This window comes from Amphiprion ocellaris, chromosome 3 (assembly GCF_022539595.1).
Source record: "Amphiprion ocellaris isolate individual 3 ecotype Okinawa chromosome 3, ASM2253959v1, whole genome shotgun sequence".
NCBI lineage: Eukaryota > Metazoa > Chordata > Actinopteri > Pomacentridae > Amphiprion > Amphiprion ocellaris.
This window is the reverse complement of record NC_072768.1, coordinates 19421887-19447517: the sequence shown is the minus strand read 5'-3', so window position 1 is coordinate 19447517 and position 25631 is coordinate 19421887. Positions and strand designations below refer to the sequence as shown.

Here is a 25631-nt window from a genome sequence, read left to right as displayed (position 1 = left end):
AATATAAGGATATATATGAATGATATAGTCATAATATGAATATTATGGACAAATTATACAAGAAGATAACATCTTAAAGTTGATATGAATATTCTAAACAGATTTAAATATGGACGTATTGTACACATGGGTAAGTTATTAAAATAAGCAGAGATGCTTGAAAAAATGTTGCCTTGATAAAATAGTATCCGTGTGCACTTGTGTATGTATGTATCTGAGCTGCTCCTAACATGAGGTGTTTGTATTCTGATCAAGTGAATTTTGCACCTTTAGGGCAGCATTTGTGTTGCTGGGCTTTTCTGCTTTAGTGGCAGAAGTAGGTCAGTTCGCTTCTCTCAGCCAATCAAAAGAGAGGGTGCGATAGGGGCGGGGTCTCATTGACCAAAGTCCAGGAAGAAATTTTCAGACGTCAGGATAAATAGGAAACGATTTTCTCTGCGACATCTTCTGCAAGGTGTGTGGTCCAAACGTGTGCTGGCGCTAACCTGTCGAGATGGCTGACAACAGAGAGAAAACCACCGATCAGATGAAGACATGGAAGGAGAACAGAGGCTCTCTGGTCTGTATACACACTGCAATGGATCCAGTATTTTTTTTTTTTTTTTTTTTTTTTTTTTTTTTTTTTTGCTTCGCAGCACTGCTCCGCTTGGAGTAAATGGGTGAGAGGTCGTTTTGGGTAACAAGCTAACGTTAACAGCCGAGAGCGAAGGCGGCTTCTCCGGCCTGCTATTGTTCATTTTTCACTCCTGATATTTTCAAACGACCTTATGAATGCTTTCTGTGTAGTTTAGAGTAAATTATTTGTTTTGTGTCCGTTTTTGTCGCTACTATTGGTGTGGGGCTTCTTTACTAGCTTACAGGCTCCAGTGGCCTTACTTGACATTTCGCACAAAAAAAGTCTTGTGACTGTTAGAAGCGTCGCCCAACTACTGCGTCTCCGACATTTCAGTTGCAAAATAAGCATGCAAACAGCTGAAACTCCTTCAAAGAGAGGAATTCAGTGCAAAGATATGAAGTAGGTCATTGTTCAGAGACATGCGGGTAAACTTCAACCCCGTCAGTTATATAACAAGAGGAAAGCTAACAGTTATTGCCACATATAATATCCAAGTCCACGACCCTCCAGTCGTTGCATGGTAGTCTGGATGTTGCACATATATCAGTATTTTTCACAATGCAATTTGAAGAGCTGTGCAGGTTTCAACAACAGAGTTCTTGCAATACTCATGTACAGCAGTGTGAGCCATTGTTTACATGTATAGCAAGAAAGAAAAGTTAGATTTTGATGCTTCGTGTCATAGTTCTGACTGGTGAATACTGAGACATTTGCGAGCGATTGCTTGCACACATGATTGCACATTTTCTGTCTGTTATGGAAACTACTTGCAATACCAATGGCATGTGTAATGTTTGTATGTTCTACATCCTGATGATTTTGTACAATCTGAACATCCGCTTATGAAAGAACCAGTACTTATGTATATTTTTGTTTTATTTTACTTTTCAACTAATGTTTCTTGCGTGTTTATGCTGTCCCCTTTGCTGCTGTAGCACTGCAGATTTCCTCACTGTGAGATTAGTAGTTAAGTCTTATCTTACTTGTCTCAGCTGCCGAATGTTGGAAGAAATCCAACTTGAAACTATAGTTGATTAATAAATAAATTTTGAACATTTGCTGTAGTGGTTTATTCAGTGTGACAATTTGTTAGTTTTAGCCTCTGAATTCTGTGTGCTTTTTCTTTTGTGTTCTTTTAAATTGATATATATTTGAGTTATGCTTTATTTATGTTTTAATGTGGATCCTCCTTATATCAGAAACCAGATGTACTGACCACAGCGTCTGGCAATCCCATTGGAGACAAGCTGAACCTACTAACTGCAGGACCAAGAGGCCCTCTGCTGGTCCAGGATGTGGTCTTCACAGATGAGATGGCCCACTTCGACCGGGAAAGAATCCCAGAGAGAGTGGTGCATGCCAAAGGGGCAGGTGGGTGTGGCGAGGAATCGCTGTCTTCTGTGCAGCTCTAAGTTGGATATGTCCGGATACCATTACACAGTGTATTGTAATTGCAAAAAAGACATTGCTGTATTGTTTAACTTTTTCCTTGGGGGAATGCTAAAAATGTGCTTTGAAAGGATATGTTAGATCTGAGTCTTCAGACTTGGTCAAAGCCGTCTATTGCTAGTAGAGCTTATTATTGAGTTTGGGTACAATTACCAAACTAACAGTTTCTGTCATGAATAAAAATTTACACGAATCATATAGAAAATCGTATTTTAATAAAGCAAAGACATACAAACTTCTGAAATGTTAAATGGTGTTCAGTTACACTGCAGCAGTGCGAGACCTTTGTGAGTTTTTTAAACCACAAACTGTCACAATAGAAGAAATGAGCAAGAATGCAGTTATTAGTGCCACATGTAGCACGGAGCGATAAGACCAACAAAACTTAATTCATAAAACAAATGAGAAAAATGTGTTCAACATTTATGGATAGACGAAGTGTGCTAGGGGGAGTAATACTAAATGTAAATATTTCAACTAGAGATGCTTTTTGAAATAATTGTACATTAACAAGTATCTACTACTAACACAAAAGCAACTTAAGAGGCAATAGAAACTGCAAGTTTTGTATTTTAATCTGCAGTGTTATTTTGTTAAATGTTTGATGGAAGATGAGTGATATATGACAATATTATGTTAGAAGAACCAAGAAAATGTCCTGACAGTATTCATGATTTTATGTTTCCTGTGTTGTTCCCCACAAGTTTAAGTGCAGCATGTTAAATAGCTTGTCAAAACAATGTCAGAATAACATTACCATTGAGGAGCTGCATGTTCCTGAAACCCATCAGAAGTATCACTGCTTTATTTGGGTTTAATGTGATTAAGTTCAACATGTGAACATTTGAAGAAGGGATTGTTAGTTTTTTTTGTTTGTTATAAGTAGCTCAGTTCAGTTTAAAGAGGCAGAGATGACTGCTGGCAGGGAAACTAAGTTTACCTACTTCTGTGAAATGGGACAGCAGCAAAATGTGTGATAGCACCATAGTACGCCATATTTAGAAGGTTTTTACCTTGCAAAGTTGGCACCAGCTATACCTAAAAATCTATTAAAGACATGTACACATGTACTTGCTCTTTAGTATTACTTTTTGTAAAATTACCAAAAAAACAGAAGTGTTTGTAGAAATGCTCTTGAAAGCCCCTTTAACCTCTCTGATCAATCATTAGTGGGAAAGACAGACTGGTTCTTTATGTTGGAAAGTGTTCAAACTTAATCACAAAATCACACTGGCTCAGCTGCGTTAACTCACCAAAGTAAACAAACAGGCAAAAAAACAGACAAAAAGCAAATAAGAATCTTTGTTGTTTGTGGCTTAGTTTCAGACAAATGCTAATCTATGCAAGCTTTTCAGATTGAGGTCGTAGACTTTGGTCCCATATTGAACAAATGGTGTTCATTGACTTGCTCTGGAAGGGGTTATAGTCTTCCTAGTGCTGATATACTTTAATAACCTGCAGTCAAGCATAAATATGTGAACTTGATATATCTAAGCTGGCATAAACAGAGACTTGTTACATTGTTTTTTGTTACATTCTATCACTATGCAGGAGCATTTGGCTACTTCGAGGTCACTCATGACATCACTCGCTACTGCAAGGCCAAGGTGTTCGAACATATCGGCAAGACAACTCCTATTGCTGTCCGCTTCTCCACTGTGGGTAAGAATAACCATTTATGCAGTAATGTGCGTGACTCATGCCTTGCCATTTCAAAAGATTTTCTACTTAAACTACAAAATATAGAGTTTTTTAAGGGCAGGAATAATTGAAATTGAATTTACCTACTGATTTATGTACATATCCTCCCACAAAAGCATATTTCCTGCTGCTAATGTGGGCTGAAAACAGAGTATAAGCCTGTAAATAAATGCTGAGAAAACTCAGCAATTTTGCCATAGTGCCTTAGAAGAATACACATGAGGGTGTCAGGACAATGTCAGAACACTTTTACCAAATATGATTCAGAGGTTGATTTTAAAAGAGCATTTCTCAGTGTTCTAAAAAGTTATTATCAGTTTAAGCCTTGTTTTCAGATAAAAAAGTAAATAAAATATTTGTTTATTTCAATAATGTAATTAAAACCCCCATAGTCCAAGCAAAGGCCAGTTTTCTTTTCTTTACCCACCTTATTTTATTTTTTCAGATTTTTGTGTAAGACAAGGACCTGCATTGGCTTCTGCAAACTACAGTTTTAACAAAAAGCAATAATAAAACCTATACAGATCATTAAGATAAATACAAGTAAATAAAAGCCACTTTAATGGGTGTTGGTTATATAGAGCGGGCACCACATCACTTATCTCTTTCCAGCAGCTGGGTTTTGCTCTGAATGTGTAGTTTGGCACATTCATGCCTCGAGTGGTTAATAAGATAAGTGTGAGGCACTGGCAGGTGTATGATGTCAGTCACACTTAAAGCTGCACTTGCAAGAGTGTTTTAGATATTTGCACTCATTTTATCAGCTATAAACACCAGCCTTTCCCTTATAACTCAGACCAAAATGTTCTGGTGAATCAGCCTTACAAGCTGGTACCATCAAAGTTTTAGATTTTTTTCCCCCCTGTATAATGACTATAATGATTAATTTATTATCATAGTATTTGCTGAATTATTTTCTGTGGTTTGGCTAATTTGTTAGTTGTTGAAGTCCTCAGGGGCTCTGTCAGTTTAATTCTGCCTTATTACTTCAATGGTTTCTGAGTGAAATGTCCCTTCTTTGGATTTGATTTCAGCTGGGGAGTCAGGGTCAGCAGACACAGTGCGAGACCCCCGAGGCTTTGCAGTCAAGTTTTACACTGACGAGGGTAATTGGGACCTGACTGGCAACAACACCCCTATTTTCTTCATCAAGGACGCCATGCTGGTGAGTGAACGTAAAGAGTGCATGAATCAGAACTGACTGTGCAGGCATTTAGTTTAGTTTTTGAGGATCATAATGATATAGCATGTCAATTTGTAGTTTTCTGTCAAACACGCAAATAATAAATTGGAAGAATTTGTAGATCTAGTTTAATGAAGAATCAAACGGATATGTAGACCAGGTTTTGTAATTCCTATGTAAGATGAGTAACATTCGAAACACTTCTCAGATTCTGAATATTTTTGTTAACATGAATCAAGCCTAAAACATATATTGACTTCTGCCTTTTGCCCCATGCAGTTCCCATCCTTCATCCACACTCAGAAGCGCAATCCCCAAACCCACATGAAAGACCCTGACATGGTGTGGGACTTCTGGAGTCTGAGGCCCGAGACTCTGCATCAGGTAGCTGTTGCTGAGCATGATGCTCATCTTGAAGAGCGTAGTCAAGTATATAGAAGAATTTTGCACAAAGGAGCATTATTTACTTGATGGCACTTGATGTAAATAGTTTAAATAAAAATGAACATGAATATATTATTGTGTTGCAGTGTCCTGCTGCTCATCGTAATTAAACCTGCAGTGATAATTTGGTGGCCTACATCTGAAAGCCTTGCAGGACTTTTTTTTTATGAATTCTGTCTTATATCTGCTATGCAGGTGACTTTCCTGTTCAGTGATCGAGGTCTACCTGATGGCTACCGCCATATGAATGGCTACGGCTCTCACACCTTCAAGCTGATCAATGCTGATGGCCAACCTGTCTACTGCAAGTTCCACTACAAGGTCAGTTTGAAACCAGGTTAAATAGCTATTGCTTTTTTTCTTGTTGTGTTGTGTCATATCTGCTGTCGTGTTTTTCAGACTGATCAAGGAATAAAGAATATGTCGGTGGAGGAGGCAGAACGCCAAGCATCCACCAACCCAGATTATGCTATTGGAGACCTGTTCAATGCAATTGCCAATGGTAACTACCCGTCATGGACCTTTTACATCCAGGTCATGACCTTTGAGCAGGCTGAGAGATACCCGTTCAACCCCTTCGACCTCACTAAGGTACTGCAGTATTTCTTTCACTGAAACCTTTATCAGGCTACACAATTAATAATATATTAGTCACGGTCACAAATCTGGCTTGCCACAATTTAATATACATGATTGCAATACTGATGTTTAACATGCTCCACACATAGAAAACTTCACTATCAAACAACCCATGTAGAAAAAATTACTTGGTTTAAACTTAGGTATGCGCTGCTGTAACTTATTATTGAGCCTAGATGCTTCTCTGTGCATAGCTGCTTGCATAGCATGCCTAGCTAACGTCTACCGTAGCCTGCAGATGAGACATTTATGTAACATTGGTTTAGCATCAATCACTAAACAAATGTTCAGCAAGTGAGGCATTTTGAGTAGGCTGTAGTTTCATTCATATTTGCCTGCAAGAGATGCACAGAATTCAGGTGAAGAAGAACTTTGTTTTAAGTCCAATATTGTTGCAAAGATTTGTACTTTAGCACAAATGTAGCTCAACATGAAAGCGAAAGCCGTGCTCTAGTTTTTCAGGCTTAGCAAAAATATTTTATCCCAAAATCAATGAATAATAGTGATTCTAGTATTGATCAAATAATTAATGTTGGCCATAATCATGCAGACCTCTGTAAAATCTATCAGGTCAGTGAGGAACATCACAAAATACAATTTGTCTTACCACTATTTTTTTCTATAAACAATCTTTTGAAGTTATTTAAGCACAGGCATATTTGTGAAGATTCTTGTGAAGTAAGTGAATGTTGTTATCTCTGGTCCAGGTGTGGTCACATAAAGAATACCCTTTGATCCCGGTGGGCAAATTGGTCCTCAACAGGAACCCAGCCAACTACTTTGCGGAGGTGGAGCAGCTGGCCTTCGACCCCAGCAGCATGCCACCAGGCATCGAGCCCAGCCCTGACAAGATGCTGCAGGTAGCACAATAGGAGATTTTCTTTTGATATTTTATATGTCAGATTGAATTGGAAAAAATAGAATAAATGCATAATCTGCTACCATGATAGTTCTGTATCGCCCGTGTCCTTGTTTAGGGCCGACTCTTCGCCTACCCAGACACACATCGACACCGGCTGGGCGCCAACTACCTGCACATCCCTGTCAACTGCCCTTACAGGGCCCGTGTGGCCAACTACCAGCGTGATGGTCCGATGTGCATGTTTGACAACCAGGGTAGGTCATGGTCCAGATGTGGCAACTGTGGCTTAGTAAATAATCTTGTGTAACACTGTGATTATAGTTTCTACAAATGTAAATACATACAGTATTGAAGTTTTGGCAGTAACCAGTCTGTACTAGAACATTATTTTTAACAGTTAGTTGAGGTAAAACATTTGAGATGATGATAAAGCATTCATAAGTGCAAGTTAGTTTTGAAGCAGACTTTAACTGTATTGATCTTGCAAAGTAAAAGTGTTGCAACATGATTTACCAAAAATAATTTGACATCAGTTGCATCAATATAACCCTTTGAAAAAATTTTTTTTAAAGATACTTGTCAATCTTCTGTCGCATCTAAAAGCACAGCTGTGCATTTTCTGTAAAAATGATTTGTATTTGTAATATATGCTTTAATGAACAAAATGTCAACAAGTTGGCAACAAGACCTTATCTGGCTAAATATATTTATACCCTCCATACTAATGCAATACTAAATTTTGGCCAGTTGATGTCGCCATTTAAGATAAGATAAACTCTATTCATCCCACAGTGAGGAAAGTTCACCATTACAGCAGCTCCAAAAGAAAAAGTATAAAGGCAGTACAACAATAAATAAGGGGAAAAAAGTGCAAAAATTGGAGCGACTATATTATAATTATATACAGATGATTTTGATGATTATATATACACACACACACACACACACACACACACACACACACACACACACACACACACACACACACACACACACACACACACACACACACACACACACACACACACACAAATACACACAAATACACACAAGGGGATGAGGTGTCAGCTATTGCACATAAGTAGGTGGAATGCAAAATTACAATGATTTCCTTCTTTATGGGACAGTGTCAGACCTACATGTACTTCAGTACAATATCATGTTTGAATATATGATGTGTGGTAGTTTTATTGTGCAGCTGTCTGTGAGACATTTGGACTGTATCAATTGCTCACATGCTAACAGTGGTAAATTTATGAACAATGAACGCCAATCACAGTCATTTACTTTTAAATTGAAACTGAAAAAACTAAGTGAAAGTCATTATTTTGACAACTTTTTAAATGTTCTTTACAGTGACTGGTTTCCGACTGTGATTGCATGAATGCACCATGTCATCATTTAATTTACTGATCAGATTTATAGTCTATAAGTAATTTAGTTGTCTTGGTCTTTTCTACAGTGTTTTTCAGAATTCAACTCTTCAACAACGTTTTCTACCTCCCATGCTCATCACTGTCTGTCTGTCCTCTAGGTGGCGCTCCAAATTACTATCCCAACAGTTTCAGCGCCCCGGAGAATGAGCCTCGTGCTTTGGAGTCCAGGTTCAAGGTGTCGCCAGATGTGGCCCGTTACAACACCGATGATGAAGATAATGTCACACAGGTAATGATAATGCAGCCGGGTTTGTAGGTATGTTTCCTGTGGTCAAACCATTTGCGCCCACTGCAGCCTGTTTTTTCCGATCATCTCTCTGTAAATTAAAACTCAGACAGCTTCTGAAATCTTCCACAAATTTCAGAATAGCTCTCAATATTTTCTTTAGGGGTCAGAATATTCCATTTTGTCATCAAAAACAGTAAAGCTAATTAAACCCTTTAACTTAACCCAAAAAAAGTGTTAATTATGCATATATTGTGCAGTAGTATTGTACATATGTAGTATAGTACAGGGGTATTGTACATATCTAGTATAGTACAGGGGTATTGTACATATCTAGTATAGTACAGGGGTGTTCAACTAAAACTCAAAGCCATGGGAACTTTCATGTACTTAGATGATGATGCAGAAATCGCATAAATATGTTTTTATGTTTGCTCCCTTTACTCTGCTGGTACTGCAGCTGATAGAACAGAAATAAGAAAACTGATCATTAGTTAAAGTGATTTGCTTCATTATGAGACAGTGTCAGACCTACATGTACTTCAATACAATATCATGTTTGAACATATGACATTTGATAGTTTTATTGTGCCGCTGTCTGGTAGAAATAATCAGCTGCATTGATCCGTAAAATCACCCGTTTAATAGTATTCTACCAACATTCATGTCTTACATAATTTCCAGTCGCAGGTTCTTGCCATCATAAATTTTTATGTTCCTCATTGTTCTCCATTAAAACAACCTGTTGACTAAAGCAGCTGAACACCATCGGATCATTTTGTTGTTCATACCTGTAAACTCTGACTGAGGTTTTAGTTTTTGTCAAGCCAACTTTGGGACATGCAGCCTTTATTACGTTACTGCAAAAGCACTACCTATAGCTGTGTTTTTGGTTTCAATTTTAATGTTATTTTTTAAAGCTACAGTAATTAATATTTTTAAATCCATGATGGATTAAATGAGCACCTGTATGTGAGAGGTGCCACTCACTGTGCCAAACCAGACTCTGCTGTACAGAGTTAAAGCTCTTTCAACTCGTTGTTTTTTTCACATTTAACCCTCAAATTGAAACTTTGGGTTTCCTGAAAATGGCAGTTTTTAGCAAAAGAAACATCACAGCTTCATGTGAATACCACTGTTGTTCCTCTTTTACCTCGATTTGTCAACATGTTTCCCGTAACGGCTCTGTATACTGATAATATGTCAGTGGTGTGCTTACAGACTTTTAAATACAGTTAACTTGTTTTAGATATAGACAGTCAATGGTCAAATGTATTGCTTTATTTAAAAAGAGAGTCTTGAAAATATCTGGGTAGAGAGGCAGTAAATAAGAGCTACTTAGAGCTAGCAAAGCTTCTGATTGGTGTGTTGAAATAGGGCCACATATGAAATAAAGCAATTTCTGTCAAAAATGCACTTTAGCGAGTCTTGTTTAATGTGATCTGCTTCCTTCAGTTCAGTTGGTTAACCTCTCTGTGTGTGATTGTAGGTGCGTAACTTCTACACCCAAGTGCTGAATGAAGACGAGCGCCAGAGACTTTGCCAGAACTTGGCAGGATCCCTGAAGGCAGCCCAGCTTTTCATCCAGAAACGCATGGTGAGTAGCCATCATTTTTTGGGTTTCCACACAGTGTTAGGTGAAATTGAAGGAACAGCAGGAGTTGTCTTTCAAATGTATAATCCGTAAAAAGAAATAATTCAAATGTATGAAAAGAAAAAAATATATAAACTGCTTAAACCCATTAACATTTACCTCTCCATATTAATTGCAGAAAAAGTAAATGTATTTTTTAAAGAATGTTTATTGACTTCTGGGGTGAGTGAAGCAGTTGCATGTGTCTACGTGTTGCAATTACAGGATGTCGTCTGTGGATGACATCAAACGAAACAGAAAGCACACATTGTGGTTATGTAGGGTGGCGAAAGGCCAATGTGTTCACACTGTAGAACAATTACTTTTAGGCAGTATTGAAGTGCTTTGCAGCCTGAAAGCAATTTAATCGACAAAGTTTCATGAGTGAATGACAAAGAACATGAGTAAACAAGTAAAATTTATTTATATAGCACCTTTTACAGATATAAAATCACAAGGTGCTTTACAACAAAACTAAAACAAGGATAAAAACAAAAACAATAATGCTAAAGGTATTAAACTGTTAAAACAGGGGAGCAGCAGCTAAAATAAAGTGCATCAAAACAAAAAATAAAGCAGTTACAGGTCAACAAAGGGCCTGTTGGAATAAAAACGTTTTCAGCTGCCTCATAGAAGCTCCACAGGAGTCGACCAATCTCAGCTGCAGAGGAAGAGCATTCCACAATTTTTTTTTTTTTTTTTTTTTTTTTCCATAAAAAATAGAAAACAAAATGGACTGCTGCTGTGGGTGCTGTCCATGCATCCCTTCATCCTGGCTGGTAGGGTGGCTCCCTTCCTCTGTGTGGGGGTCCCCCTGTCTGTTGGGGTCGGGGGGTCTGAGTGCCGGCGCCCCCAGTGGTCATGTCCTGCGACTCCATCCAATGTGGACGGCCCCAATAGTGGCATTTTCAACGATCCTCAGTGACATGTCATGTCTCCTTACTGTTCGTGGTGAGAGTGTGTGTGTGGAGTTGTGTGCCTATATATGGAGGTTGGGAGGGATGGGTTTTCTTGTTTTTAAAGTTTTAAAATATTGTAAAGCACTTTGTGTTGCATTTTAGTTGTATGAGAAGTGCTATATAAATAAAGTTTGATTGATTTAATCTCACAATCAGAGCAGTAATCGTTTTTTTTGTTTGTTTTTTACGGGGATGCAAGTTTATTTAAATAGCACCTTATCATAGATGGGGATAATCAAAGTGCTTTACAGGAAAATGTAAAAAAAAGTAAATAAAAAATGAACAAAAAGCTATAATGAAAATGAAACTGATCAAATTAATCAACAGTACAGACAAGTTGAACAAAGCATAGAAAATTAAAGAATTATTAAAGCTGACTAAAACAACATAAAAAGACAACAAAATTAAATACTCAAAGGCTAAGCAAGTTTTGTAAAGTACAGATAGTTTGGACCAGAGTAATCATGTTTTTTGTTTTGTTTTTTTTTGCAGAGCCTAGGGGATATTTTTTTTGTAGGAGTTGACATAAATTATAATTTACAGTTTTTGTTGTGGAGTACAACAACTTTAATTTTGTCCCTAATGAGTTGGGAAAGGGTTTGGGAAATGAGTCATTAATCTGCTCAATGTCCTAAATCTTATTTATTTATGTAATTATTTAAGGAGTATAAGTTGTCATGAGAAATAATGTTCATAACCTTCAGTCTACTTTGAAGAGCTACAAACTAAACTCTGTGGTTTTGTGCCAAAGCTGCTATGTTCCATTTACACATGTCGTTATATTTCCATTCCCCCCACAAAAACAAAATGGAGAAAAAAAACCCAAAAGATTTCACAGCCACACAGTGGTTTTATGAAGAAGTGTGCAACTTGTGGTCAGGTTACAGAGGTTTCACTTTGCACACAAGGATGCACCAGTTCTGGGAAACTGTCAGCCTCTCAGAGACTCTGAAGTATAACCCCTCGAAGCCTAGATTTACTGTCGTTTCGTTATTACAATAACTAATTTCAAAAACAAATGTCAGATTGTATAAATAGTCCCACGACGTCCACTGGCTGTAGTGCAATTCTGGTTTACATTTTACTGACTGCTGATTAGTGCAGGAAAGTACAAACACTACAGAAAGGGCTGATAGAACTTCACTTGTCGTGAGAAGCTAATGTTTGTTTTCTGGTTCTTCCTGCAGGTGGAGACCCTGAAGGCTGTCCATCCAGACTATGCAAACAGGGTTCAGACCCTTCTCAACAAGTACAATGCAGAGGCCCCAAAGGTAAACACATCTCCATTCTGTATTAAGTAGAACTACATTTCTTAGGGATGTGATTGTGGTCAGTTTACCCACCACTTTGGTTCAGAGAAAAATATCTGCAATAGTGTAAAATTAATTACATACTTGTAGTTTATAAATTCTTATTCATAGATGGTCAGAGATCACAAAGGAGGAGGGCTACAAACCTGTCAGATTTCTTTTCTTTTCTTATAGAAGCTTCTTGAAATATGTTTGCAACTATTTCTCCAAAAAAATGACTGAACCATCACTATGCTCCAATTTTAATAAATCCCAAATAGTTAGTCCATATGAAAGTAAAACATTTTGTTGCAGTGCCAACAAAGGTGAAGTTTAGATTTTTAAAAGGTCATTTAACAAACAATAAAACTGCTTTGAAATATGCAGGTTGTTATACATAGAGGAAAAGATTTGGTTTGAGAGGCAGAGCCTGTGCAGATAAATCCAGATATTAAAGAATTTTTAGTGTAATTTCACGACAGATATCGGTCACAAAATGCTCTAATGAACAGTGTGTATGATATCTGTATTTCATAATTACCCCAATAGAAACTGCATGCTGTATATTAAAAATCTCATCGTTCTTTCTCTATACTTCACTTTGTCTTTGCTCAGAACGCAAATGTGCGCGTTTACAGCCGTCCAGGTGCCTCGGCCGTCGCTGCGTCCTCTAAGATGTGATGCGTCCAATGGCCTCTGGAGGCAGCCTCCTCATTTCACTGAGAGCAAATGCACTTATGGATTGTCAACCACTACGACTAGGATCAAGATTTAACTTAACCCGCCAATTACTACCAATGGAGAGGCTTCAGTGCTGTTGTAGAGTTGATGTTTTGGTTAGTTAATTTCTAATTCTGTCATTTCTAGCAGTTAATTTTGATTAACCTCAAAATTCTCAGTACTAGCAATATCCAGAAGGCTCGTGATCTGCAGTAAAAATCCTGAGAGGTAAATGTGTCCTGATTTGAACTGCAGTTTTGGAAAAAATGAACTGGCTTCTTGGTGTGCATCTAATTTTGACTAGTGACTCTGTTTGCACCACTTGACTTCAACCACATAATGCCTTTTGAAGTAATTTAATCAATCCATCCATCATTCAGTAATCAGCTTTACCTGTCTTTTGACTTCTTTGACTTTGATCACATTAAATGAATTTACCGCTGCAAATTCCTCACATTTGTGTGCGCTACTATGTTGTGATGATACACTTTTCTTTAGTTAAAGTGTAAAAACAAATCAACATTTATATAATGTTTGCTTGAAGAGGCACGTATACCTATGGCTTCACCTGAGACGTACTGCAGTGATGTCTGATGTCCGGTTGAAACTGGTGAAACTGGATTTGCTCTGCAGGATTTGCTTTCTGTTTTGCTTCACTTTAGTTTTCACTAGAAACAACCTTGGGCTTGTTTTGATCGTGCTCAACTGAACCACAGACAGGAGCACGGAACTGCAAACCGTTTCAGTTTGTTGAAAATGGTAATGGAATCTTTTTGCCACTCTTACTATTAGTCATTTACTTGTGGGGGTGTGGATGTCTCATCAGGTAGAGAGCAAGCTTTGAGGTGAACAATCTTTGGTGCCTTTGTTGTAGGGGAAAAAACTACAATTTACAGACGAATTTAACCTTTATCTGAAAAAATCAATAGTCATCTTCTGTTTGATTTTGGTCAAAGTAAGTGTAATTTTCAACAGTGTAAAAGTAAACTGTACATTAGTATCATTGGTAACCTCAAGATGAAAGTTGTAAATCTACAGTAAAATTCACATTTTGAAGAAAATAAATGTTGACCACTATTGTCCTGTGAAGAGACCACAAAGATCACCTACAGGATTATCCATGTAACCTGCTATTGTGTATTTGTAAACCCTCAAATGTTGATCTGAAAATAACATATTTTTTATGAGTGTTTAAATTGAGAACCTGCTTCAGATGAGATCTGTATTCAGTGCCTGAATTAATGAATTTGTAATTAAAGCTTATCGGCAGCTTTCATTTGTCCCCAATTTTTTTTCTGCCTCGGTTGTCTTTATGAGTCTCTGTGATTGAGTATATTTTTTAAATTCATTTTAATGTGCATCAGTAACAGCACAACAGATACCCTTGCTTATACTGCACAGCATCGGTTTGGCATTTCATCATGTGGTTTGGAGAAACATTACACATCTGCTGATCTGTGAGTTCAAATTTAGCCACCTGCAGTTTCTTTAATACTGAAATGTACCAATTTCTGAATTAGTTTTTTCTATTTCAGCATCTTGGATCCACTATGCATCACAGTCTTGGAAAAACTAGAATACATCTGTGTGACAAAATCATTGTAGATCTCAATTCTACACGTTAACTACTCATTAGAAAGTATTAAAACCTGATGATTGTATGCTTCACTTTGAGTTGATTATCATAATATTGAACATTGATTCAAGATGACTCTGACCAAGTAAGTTTTAACTGCGTAGTTAGAAAAGGAATGTGGTATATAGGACATGGCTAAGAGGCCTCATCTGATCTGTCCTGGGAATCAGCACTGCTGCATTTCTTTCACAGAAACATTTATTCTACATTTAAAGACTAGTTTGGACTATCAATTAATCACCTTACTGTTACAGAGATCCGAGTGTAGTAAAAACTAGGTGATTGTTTGCGTGAGAGTTCAGTGGTTCTTAAAGGTTGTTCTAATCAAGGAGCAATATAGAATTACAAACTTGTCCCTGGGGTTTTTCCTAACCTCTAAATCATAACCTAGCAGTTTAGCAAGAGCCAAATCCATTTGAGGAAAGCTGGCTTTAACAGACATGACTGGTAGTGTAATTTAACGATGAGGGCTACTCAGTTAGGTTAACTATTAGAGTAAGAGGAATAGGTGTCTGGATGAAGGCAGTCAGAAGCTAGACGAGTTTACTGGAGCCTATTAGGGTTAAACTCTTCGGACTGGTGGTGGAACCTGATCCTAGAAACGCAGAGCTGGACCAGCGGCCTTCTTCAAGGGCTTGCCTGGCAGGTTTACAGTCTATGCAAAGTGGTAACTAACATTTTCAACCTCAGACCCAATAATGAAATGAGATCATGTGGCCATATAATGCAAAATCCATTTTTTGTGGTTTTTGAACAAAACTAAGCTTCTTCGGCCTATCTAGAGACATAGCAAATATGAGAAAGACTATGCCCTTGTTTCTTTCCTTTATTTCCTCAGTTATGTTTGTGAATGAACTGACACGACTACAGCTACAGAAAGTACAATTACTGATAAAGGCTAATTTTTTATAACAGACCACAATCTGTAATTGTATATACATTTTTTATATGTCCTTAAGTGAAACATGTATTGTAGCACTTTGAGATTTTATATGTAAAGTGCATTATAAATTAAAGGTATTATTATTATTATCCTTAAGTGAAACAGACACTTGTTTTGTTCGCTCTTACAAAGGTCTGAAATGAAATTCATCTGTTTTCTCATCTGCTGTCTACAGTCAAGTTTGAAGTTTATTATTTAAATTCGTATTTCCTAAGTGCAGCAAGTACCTCTTGAATTGTACTACAACTTTCATTTTTCTGTTAAAAAAAGTAGGTTATTGCTTTTGCACGATTGGTTGGCAACAGGAAAAAAAACCTGTGCTGCTCAACCCAACACCCTCAAAAAGAATTCAACACATGTAGGAACACGCCACTTCTTCAACAGATTTCTGCACACTCCACCTCAAAGTGCAGCTGAGCTCAGAGCGATGAATCCTCAGGGTTACCCGAGTGCTTCGGCTCCACTGCAGGGGGTGCAGTATGGACAGCCTGAAGGCCCTGGAATGGTTCAGTACACCACCGTGAACGTCGTCGCGGAGCCCCCAAAGGACCACATCATCTGGTCCATCTTCAGCTTTGTCCACATGAACCCTTGTTGCCTCGGACTGGCAGCTCTCATCCACTCCGTCAAGGTGAGTTTACGCTACCAGTCAAAAGTTTGGACACACCTTCTGATTCAACAGTTTTTATTGAATTATTTTATACATTGTAGATTAATACTGAAGACATCAAAACTATAAAAGAATACATTTTAAATGATGTTGGAAACAAAATAGTGTACATTTTCAGTATTAGTCTACAATTTAGAAAATAATACAAATAAATAAAGTTAGGATTTTCTTGGAAACTTCTCTTATTGCACATTAAAACCAAAAAAAAAAGAGGAACACCTAACAATATAATCCCTGCCAGTTCATTATGCATAAACTCCTCTTTGTTGCAATTTTTAAAAGCTAAAATGTCAGTTCTTGCACTGATAGGATAGAGTTAGTGGGAAAAGATAATGTTTCCAGCAGAAGGCTTTTCCAACAGTTTTGCTAACAAGTAAACAAATCATTAAGGCTATGATGAGCACTATTCAGAAGAAAGAAAGGTGGGCAACGACTAATATTATAATTTAACATTTTACATGTTTTTAGACATAACAGTGTACAGACTAATGAAATGATTATGAGACAGAGGCTGTATGTTTTCATTACAGTGTTAAATTTCCTTGAGGTTGAAGATAATTATCAATCTACTTCTAAAACTAGTATTCTCTGGTCGTTCCAGGCCAGAGACCGGAAGATGGTTGGAGATCTGGAAGGGGCCCGACACTATGGTTCCACTGCTCGTTCCCTCAACATCGCCGCCACCGTCCTGATTTGCCTCCTTGTCCTGATTGTCATTATTGTATACAGCGTGATTGCTGGACAGATCAGTTCTTCCATGCACAGTTCATATGGCAGAGGTTCCAGTTATGATTACAATTTCAGAGGGTAAATGTCACATTGCGTGAGGCTTGCAGCTTTTCTATCACTTTTCATCTTTGTACATAGATGCTGAATCCAAAAAAAAGATCTGCATTTCATTGATGTTAAAAGAGACTGAAATGGAACTCATCTATATTTCTCTGGTGACATTTAAACATTTTACCTTATAAATTCTCATTTCCTGTCCTCTGCTGCTGAGCAATTGTTCTATAAAACAACTTTCTGTGCCAATAAAGGTGTTTGTAGTTGCATATATGCTGGCTTGATTTTCCACAAATGACAGTGTATTTTACATTTACACCATGTTTATCTGAAACTGATAATGATCAGACTAAAGGACGTCCAGCTAGAGAGGAAATGGTAAGCAGGGTGTGTTCATTTCTTTTACTTTCTCTTAGCTTCTCATGTACAAAGCTAACTCCCAGTGTCATAGACAACATGACACGGACTAATGTTTGCTAAATCTGAATATATGTACATATATATATATGTGTGTGTGTGTGTGTGTGTGTGTGTGTGTGTGTGTGTGTGTGTGTGTGTGTGTGTGTGTGTGTGTGTGTGTGTGTGTGTGTGTGTGTGTGTGTGTGTGTGTGTGTGCGTGTAACACTAGAAGAAAGATTTCTGAGGTGAACTAATTGAGATAAATTTATTTGGCAGGCAGTACACAGCACATATGTACAAATAAAAGCTTCAAAATTGAATCATATTTGTGTGTGAGTGAGGAATTAACTTGAGTTAGTTGGGCTTTGAACACATTTAGGAATGAACATCTTGTGGTTGCCATTAGCTGAACTAAATCACACATTGATGATTGTGATTCCAATGAAGATGTAAGACCATGTTTCCACCAGGGACACAGGGAAAATAGTCTCCAGTACATTTTTTTGTTTGTGTTTGGGGGAATTTCTTGAGAAGGTTTATCATGTTCCTGCCTCAAGCTGATGAATGTGACTGATGAAATCCTGTAAAATCCACTGTCCATTTCCTCAACATCGTATCAACGGTGCTGTGTTGTTTAGTTTGTTTCCTCGGTAATGTTTGTGATACATGAGAACAGCTACAGATACTGCAGTTACAGATAAAGGCTGACTAGTGTGAGGGCACAATATATATTTTTATATTTCCTTCAGCAAAACAGATTTTATTTGTCTTATAAGACTCTGAACTGGAACTCATCTGTGTTTCCTTAACTGCTGTCTATAGTTAAATGTGAATGGCTGACTGTTATTAAATCCATGCTTCTTAACAGTATCATTGTTCTGTTTCATGGTTATATACACACTGGCAGTGTTTTCCAATTTTTTTTTCAATTCAATTTTATTTATATAGCGCCAATTACAGTCAAATTGTCTTGAGACGCTTTACAGAACCAATATGCCTGACCCCCAGAGCAAGCCAAAAGGCGACAGTGGCAAGGAAAACACCCCACATTGTCATTGTGTTGCAGTGTCATTTATGTTGTGTATATTATACAGATTTTATCTCAATGTGGTTCGTTCAAATGGCACCACAACAGATGTGATCCTTCATGAGGGAGCCTCTTGCTCACCGGTGCTGGGCTTTACAGTTCACTAAAACGTTTCAATTTCTGCTGTTGGTTCCACACTGATCCAGTTATACTTCTGAGGATCCTGTTCAGAGATGATTTCCCATCAGACTGCTACTTCTTTTGCAGGTTTACTGCAAGAAATGTGACAGTTCAATGGATTTTCTCTTGCAAAACTTCCTGTATTACAAATGTGTGTTTTTTTTGTTTTTTTTTTAAACCAAAGACACCACAAATGCAAGTGTGTTACAATTGGTTTTGCGCAACTGGTTCTTCTGCCCTGCCCAAACACCCTTAAACAGGAATCAAAATTTGCAGGAACACGCCACTTCTTCAACAGATTTCTGCACACTCCACCTCAAAGTGCAGCTGAGCTCAGAGCGATGAATCCTCAGGGTTACCCGAGTGCTTCGGCTCCACTGCAGGGGGTGCAGTATGGACAGCCTGAAGGCCCTGGAATGGTTCAGTACACCACCGTGAACGTCGTTGCGGAGCCCCCAAAGGACCACATCATCTGGTCCATCTTCAGCTTTGTCCACATGAACCCTTGTTGCCTCGGACTGGCAGCTCTCATCCACTCCGTCAAGGTGAGTTTACGCTACCAGTCAAAAGTTTGGACACACCTTCTGATTCAACAGTTTTTATTGAATTATTTTATACATTGTAGATAAATACTGAAGACATCAAAACTATAAAAGAATACATTTTAAATGATGTTGTAAAGAAAATAGTGTACATTTTCAGTAATAGTCTACAATTTAGAAAATAATACAAATAAATAAAGTTAGGATTTTCTTGGAAGTTTCATCTCTCATGTGCCAAACTTCTCTTATTGCACATTAAAACCAAAAAAAAAGAGGAACACCTAACAATATAATCCCTGCCACTTCATTATGCATAAACTCCTCTTTGTTGCAATTTTTAAAAGCTAAAATGTCAGTTCTTGCACTGATAGGATAGAGTTAGTGGGAAAAGATAATGTTTCCAGCAGAAGGCTTTTCCAACAGTTTTGCTAACAAGTAAACAAATCATTAAGGCTATGATAAGCACTATTCAGAAGAAAGAAAGGTGGGCAACGACTAATATTATAATTTAACATTTTACATGTTTTTAGACATAACAGTGTACAGACTAATGAAATGATTATGAGACAGAGGCTGTATGTTTTCATTACAGTGTTAAATTTCCTTGAGGTTGAAGATAATTATCAATCTACTTCTAAAACTAGTATTCTCTGGTCGTTCCAGGCCAGAGACCGGAAGATGGTTGGAGATCTGGAAGGGGCCCGACACTATGGTTCCACTGCTCGTTCCCTCAACATCGCCGCCACCGTCCTGATTTGCCTCATTGTCCTGATTTTCATTATTGTATACAGCGTGATTGTTGGACAGATCAGTTCTTCCATTCACAGAAGTTCCAGTTATGATTACAATTTCAGAGGGTAAATGTCACATTGTGGAAGTGATGGCTTGTAGCTTTTTCTATCACTTTTCATCTTTGTACTTACATGCTGAAACCAAAAAAAGATCTGCATTTCATTGATGTTACAAGAGACTGAAATGGAACTCATCTATATTTCTCTGGTGACATTTTTTAAACATTTTACCTTATAAAATTCTCATTTCTTGTCCTCTGCTGCTGAGCAATTGTTCTATAAAACAACTTTCTGTGCCAATAAAGGTGTTTGTAGTTGCATATATATCCTGGAATGATTTTCCACAAATGACAGTGTATTTTACATTTACACCATGTTTATCTGAAACTGATAATGATCAGACTAAAGGACGTCCAGCTAGGAGGAAAAGGTGAACATGGTGTGTTCATTTATTTTAACTCTGAAAAGATATTCATGTGCAAAGCTACCTCCCAGTGTCATGGACAACATCACACAAGATAATGTTTCCCAAATCTAATCTTTTTTTTCTTTTGCAATACTTGGAAGAAAGATTTCTGATCTGATCTAATTGAGATAACAAAGGCAGGTAGCACACAGCACATATGTACAAATAAAAGCCTCAAAATTATAACATATTTGTGTGTGAGTGAGGAATTAACTTGAGTTAGTTGGGCTTTGAACACATTTAGGAATGAACATCTTGTGGTTGCCATTAGCTGAACTAAATCACACATTGATGATTGTCACTCTAATTTCTCGCAAATTCTGAAGTGGGTTTATTAAGAAATTATTAAAATTTATAAAGAAGCATAACTGATTTAATGAGCCATTCTCAGTTTCACTGTACACGTGACTTAATCTTTGAGACAAGTAGCTACTGGCAGGATCAACCAGGCATCCCACGGATTTCTGCCACAAGCTGATGAATGTGACTGATGAAATCCTGTAAAATCCACTGTCCACTTACTCAACATTGTGTCAACGGTGCTGTGTTGCTCAGTTTATTTCCTCAGTAATGTTTGTGATACATGAGAGCAGCTACAGATACTGCAATTCCAGATAAAGGCTGACTGTGCAACTGAGGGTGCAACATGTATTTTAACATGTCCTTAAGCAAGACAGATTTTGTCTTATAAGACTCTGAAATGGAAGTCATCTGTGTTTCCTAAACTGTTGTCTCTTGTCAAGACTGAACATCTCATTATTTACAGATATCCCCTCCTCCAACAGGCATTAAATCCCTCTCTATACAGTGAATCGAACATTTACATGCTTCTAGACTTTCTGTAGCACATATTCTGATAGAGCAGGGGTATTACAAAGCCTTATTTCTTCTCTATAGGCTGCAGCTCCTGTGATATTATGATCCTATCACAGCACCCTACATGAGTGATCTCCTTGCTAAAGTTGCTGTGCTTTACAGTTCACTAACACGTATCAGCTTCTGGTGTAGTTTCCACACTGGTTTCATCTGTTCTGATCTGCTTTTTTTTCTTTTTAAAACTGTCAATTTTAACCGTTAATGAAATATTTGGTTCATTTTCAGTCCAGAGTTTTACATTTTGTGTATCTAGAATATATGAATTTTAAATACACTAGTTTGGAAAGAGGCTGCACAGCAGCTCAGTGGTTAGCACTGCGGCCTTGCAGCTAAAAGGTCCTTGGTTCACATTCCAGCCTGTGATCTTTCTGTGTGGAGTGTGCATGTGGTTTCCTCCCACAGTCCCAAAACATGCTGTGGTTAATTGGTGATTCGAAATTTTCTGTGAGTGTGCTTGTTTGGCTTCAGATCCCCGCGACTAGTGATGGTCCTCTGATACCGGAGGCTTCGACACATGCGCTGTAGCTCATGAAGCAAATGTATCGAGCCACTGTGCCGAGGCGTGGTTTGGTCACGTGACTCGTGACGTTTGAATCACTTCAGTGACGTTTGAAGCACTCAACTGCTTCGAATCACCTGATTGGTTCGGTTTGTTATGTGAATCACTCAGCGGGATCGAGTGTTCCGGGATAGGAGATCCCTATTTAGTGTTGTTCATTTGAATTGTTTTTCGCAGAATAGATTGGTTTTTTGCTGTTGTTTTTGCTTTGAGAGTTAGTAGTATGTCAGATTTCATATTTCGTAGAGAATAGATAGATAGATAGATTATATATATATATATATAAAAATTAAAAAAAGTATATATATATATTTTTAAAAAAAAAAAAAAAAAAATATATATATATATATATATATATATATATATATATATATATATATATATATATATATATATATATATATATATATATATATATATATATTCCCAACTCACCACCCCCATGCTACAACACCTGGCACAGAACCTTGTCAGGTGCTTAGGTGACAGACTACAAACCAAAGAAAAGAACAGTTCACTGACTGTTGCTACACTTGTGGCTCTGCAGTTCAAAACTTTTGGATTCACCAATCAGAGTGGCAGCCAGTGTGAAAGAACATTTAATAATAGAATGCACAACAATTAACATAAAGAATGCTAAGCAGCAGTCATCTACATCACAAGCACCACCACAGCCTTGTCCTCCACCACCAGCAGCACCTTCCACAGGTATTTTTTTTTTCTCTTCTGAATAGGGAATGACTGACATTTCTGGTGATGATGATGATGATCTTCAATATTTTTCAGTTCAACTGTGGAGCCTATTAGACGAAGACGCAAGTAGAGCCTGGCAAATGCAAAGCGCCACAGCGAATGCAATTGTAGAAAGAACGGCAGACCCACTGGCTTACTGGGCAACCCACAAATCTGTTTACCCAAACTTGTACAATGGAGCCAAACATTTCCTGTGTACCTCAGCCTCATCTGTGCCGTGTGAACAGGTTTTTTTTTCTAAGGCTGGGGAGATAGTGAGTAAAAGAAGGAACTGCTTGAGTCCCAAACAATGTTCCCTGTAATTTTTCATGAGTCTGAGCAAACACACAAACTCCCTGAGCGTCCCTTGGACCACTGTGAGCAACATCAGACGTGTGCACTGTGGTCACACCAGCATCACATCCATTCAAGTTACATGGTTCATTAAAAGAATCAAATTACAGCATTTACATTTCTGTTAAAACACTTTGTCAACAGGAGCCAGTTGAAGGCTGCAGTGATTTTAGTGACACTACAATGTATAAGAGTGAATTATTGAATATTTGTCTCTCTTTACTGTTGTAGTGGTTTTGCAAATTGCAGACGGACCCTGTTCACTCCATAGACACCAATGTTATTCCTGTAGCTTGAAAGACAGCTACTTTTGATAAAACTGGGCTTGTAGCACATTGTCTGCCTTGCAACAATGGGAAAGAGGCACCGTTTATGTTTTGACAACCTATATCTAATGAGTTATTGATGCTGGAAGTCTGAATCTGTGAATATCTTTCCAACTTTACTGAACTTGGGGCCACTACCACCTAAGGAGTGATATATTTAATTCTGAAAAAAGCATTTAGCCATACTTAAAGCTTTAAGTGCTTTATTAACACGGAACTAAACATTTTGTATTGTTTTATTATCACAGGTTCTGTCTGAAAAGAGGTGGCATCATTTTAAACAGTGAAATCAAACTAATAAAATGTAATGACCAACCAGTGAGTAATACTGGATTCTGCAAAAACATAAACAACTTTTTAAAAAAAATCTAAATCTTATCTTAACACAGTTAATGTATTAACTTATTTTTGTGTGTATGCATGTATTTATTGATTTATTTAATACTGTTAACATATCAGAGTTCTGAGTGAGTTTTTCTTAAGATAGGCAAAGGCCACTTATTGATTACATATAGGCTGTTAAATGTTTATTAAAAACTGAAAAGCATTAAAAAAAACAACTTAGGCATTTATTGAGTCACTAAAATACTGTAGAGTACAGACCACATCAGCATGATTATAAGCATCCTCTGGTAAATTAACAACCAGATACTGATGTCTCTCACCATATGGACTTCAGGAGATGACTGGGGGATGATAAACTGTGACCTACTGGTTGGGTTCTCTCTGTTCTCATGTTTCTTACATGTTTGTCCCCTGACAGCCGGGTCCTAATGTTTTTTGAGCAACACACCATACTATGACGTTTTTACAATGAGTGTTCTACTATGGAATCAGTTTGACATGTTCAGGTGTTCTTTGTGTGAAAACTCAGAGATTTCAGGTATCAGAAGGTGGTTTTCAACTTTCTTTGTTAACTTTCTGCTTCAACTTTAAACTAAATTTCCTTCACTAACCCAGCCCTCTGGACTTCCAGTAAGCTGTGTTCCTATTGGCTGTCCAGGAAGCTGTGTTCCTATTGGCTGTCCAGGTGGCTGCTAGGTGTTATCTGGAACACCTGAGCAGCTCAGTGTTATCAGGAACACCTGAGCAGCTCAGTGTCTTCCTGCTTTATTTAGCTGCAGACAAACATTTCCTCTGCTTCTCTTCACCACAGAACCGGGTTTGGCGCCATTGCTTTAGTTTGTTCTTTAGGCGTTGGCTTGCAGCTTCCAGCAGTAAAATAGACTTTAATGTGTTTCTTGGTGTGTTTTAGGGCTTTGTACTGGATAGTTGTCTTGGTAAATGTGGTTCTTTAGCCACAGTTAGCACATGGTACTAATGTGTGCAGTGATTAGTGGATTTGGTGCAGCTGAGTTGTGTCTTTATCTTGGCTGTAGTGAGTCTTTAGAGGTTTTTGGTCAGACACATTCTGTATTCTTGTTTGAGAACCAATGTTGGTTGTCCAGAAGGTAAGAGTTCCTGTCCTGATTCTCTGTTCTCAGAGGTTCTCTGGTAGGCTGCAGGAGACTTTAGCGTTTGGGTTGTGCTAGTTTGGTTTTTGTATGGTTTCATTTGGACGACTATCTTGAGGTCCCTCCATGTGGTTTAGTGAGGTTTTCTGCAACAGTTCTACAAAGCAACCTGCAGCAGAAGAGACTTTGAGAGTTTTTAGGAAGTTCTGGAGACCAGACTTTAGAGCAGCAGAAACATTTGTCAGCAGTTTGAGCAGGAGAAGGTGAGCTTCAGAGTAGAAATGAGACAGAAACCTTCTTGACCCGTGTGGTGAGGTCCTGTACCAAGAGTTTGAGCAGGTTGTGAAGAGTCTGTAGTTCTTTGGTCTGAAAGCACAAGAAAAGTCGACTCATTAAAGGAGAAAACAGGAGATATTGTTGGTTCTTCTGTCGCTCTGCAGTTTCCTTAGACTGAATATCAAGTTTATATTTTAAATGATTTAACATGTGACCCCAAGAAGACTTCAATAAACTCCCTCCATCCCCTGGACACAACATATTTTATTACCATGTTAAATGTTTTTTTTTTTTTTTTAATGTTTTTGAGCTTTAATCATAGTTTTTTCTCTTTGCTTGTTTAGTTTTGTCATCTGTGTAAAAGGTGCTAAACAAATAAAGTTGAACTGATAAACTGAATAATTGACTAACTCATGATTGTGACAACAGAAGTATTTTCATTGTGATTTAAGGGTTTATT

At 37.7% G+C, this 25631-nt stretch overlaps 3 protein-coding genes across 3 annotated transcripts; all 3 read left to right on the top strand.

Moving 5' to 3' along the window:
- The first annotated feature begins 399 nt into the window (after positions 1 to 399).
- On the top strand, positions 400 to 14433 carry cat (catalase). Its single transcript, XM_023285809.3, has 13 exons — positions 400 to 559; positions 1816 to 1987; positions 3617 to 3727; positions 4801 to 4931; positions 5229 to 5333; positions 5589 to 5714; positions 5793 to 5984; positions 6740 to 6892; positions 7010 to 7148; positions 8429 to 8559; positions 10046 to 10153; positions 12336 to 12419; positions 13053 to 14433. The coding sequence occupies exons 1-13, from the start codon at positions 494 to 496 to the stop codon at positions 13116 to 13118; spliced, it is 1584 nt and encodes a 527-aa protein (XP_023141577.1). The 5' UTR covers positions 400 to 493; the 3' UTR covers positions 13119 to 14433.
- A 1657-nt stretch (positions 14434 to 16090) lies between these two features.
- On the top strand, positions 16091 to 17458 carry LOC111578839 (dispanin subfamily A member 2b-like). The gene is made up of 2 exons (XM_023285812.3): positions 16091 to 16367; positions 17008 to 17458. The coding sequence occupies exons 1-2, from the start codon at positions 16164 to 16166 to the stop codon at positions 17215 to 17217; spliced, it is 414 nt and encodes a 137-aa protein (XP_023141580.1). The 5' UTR covers positions 16091 to 16163; the 3' UTR covers positions 17218 to 17458.
- Positions 17459 to 19062: 1604 nt separating this feature from the next.
- LOC111578844 (dispanin subfamily A member 2b-like) lies at positions 19063 to 20452 on the top strand. Its single transcript, XM_023285818.3, has 2 exons — positions 19063 to 19340; positions 20001 to 20452. Exons 1-2 carry the CDS (start codon positions 19137 to 19139, stop codon positions 20196 to 20198), a joined length of 402 nt encoding a protein of 133 aa, XP_023141586.2. The 5' UTR covers positions 19063 to 19136; the 3' UTR covers positions 20199 to 20452.
- Positions 20453 to 25631: the final 5179 nt, after the last annotated feature.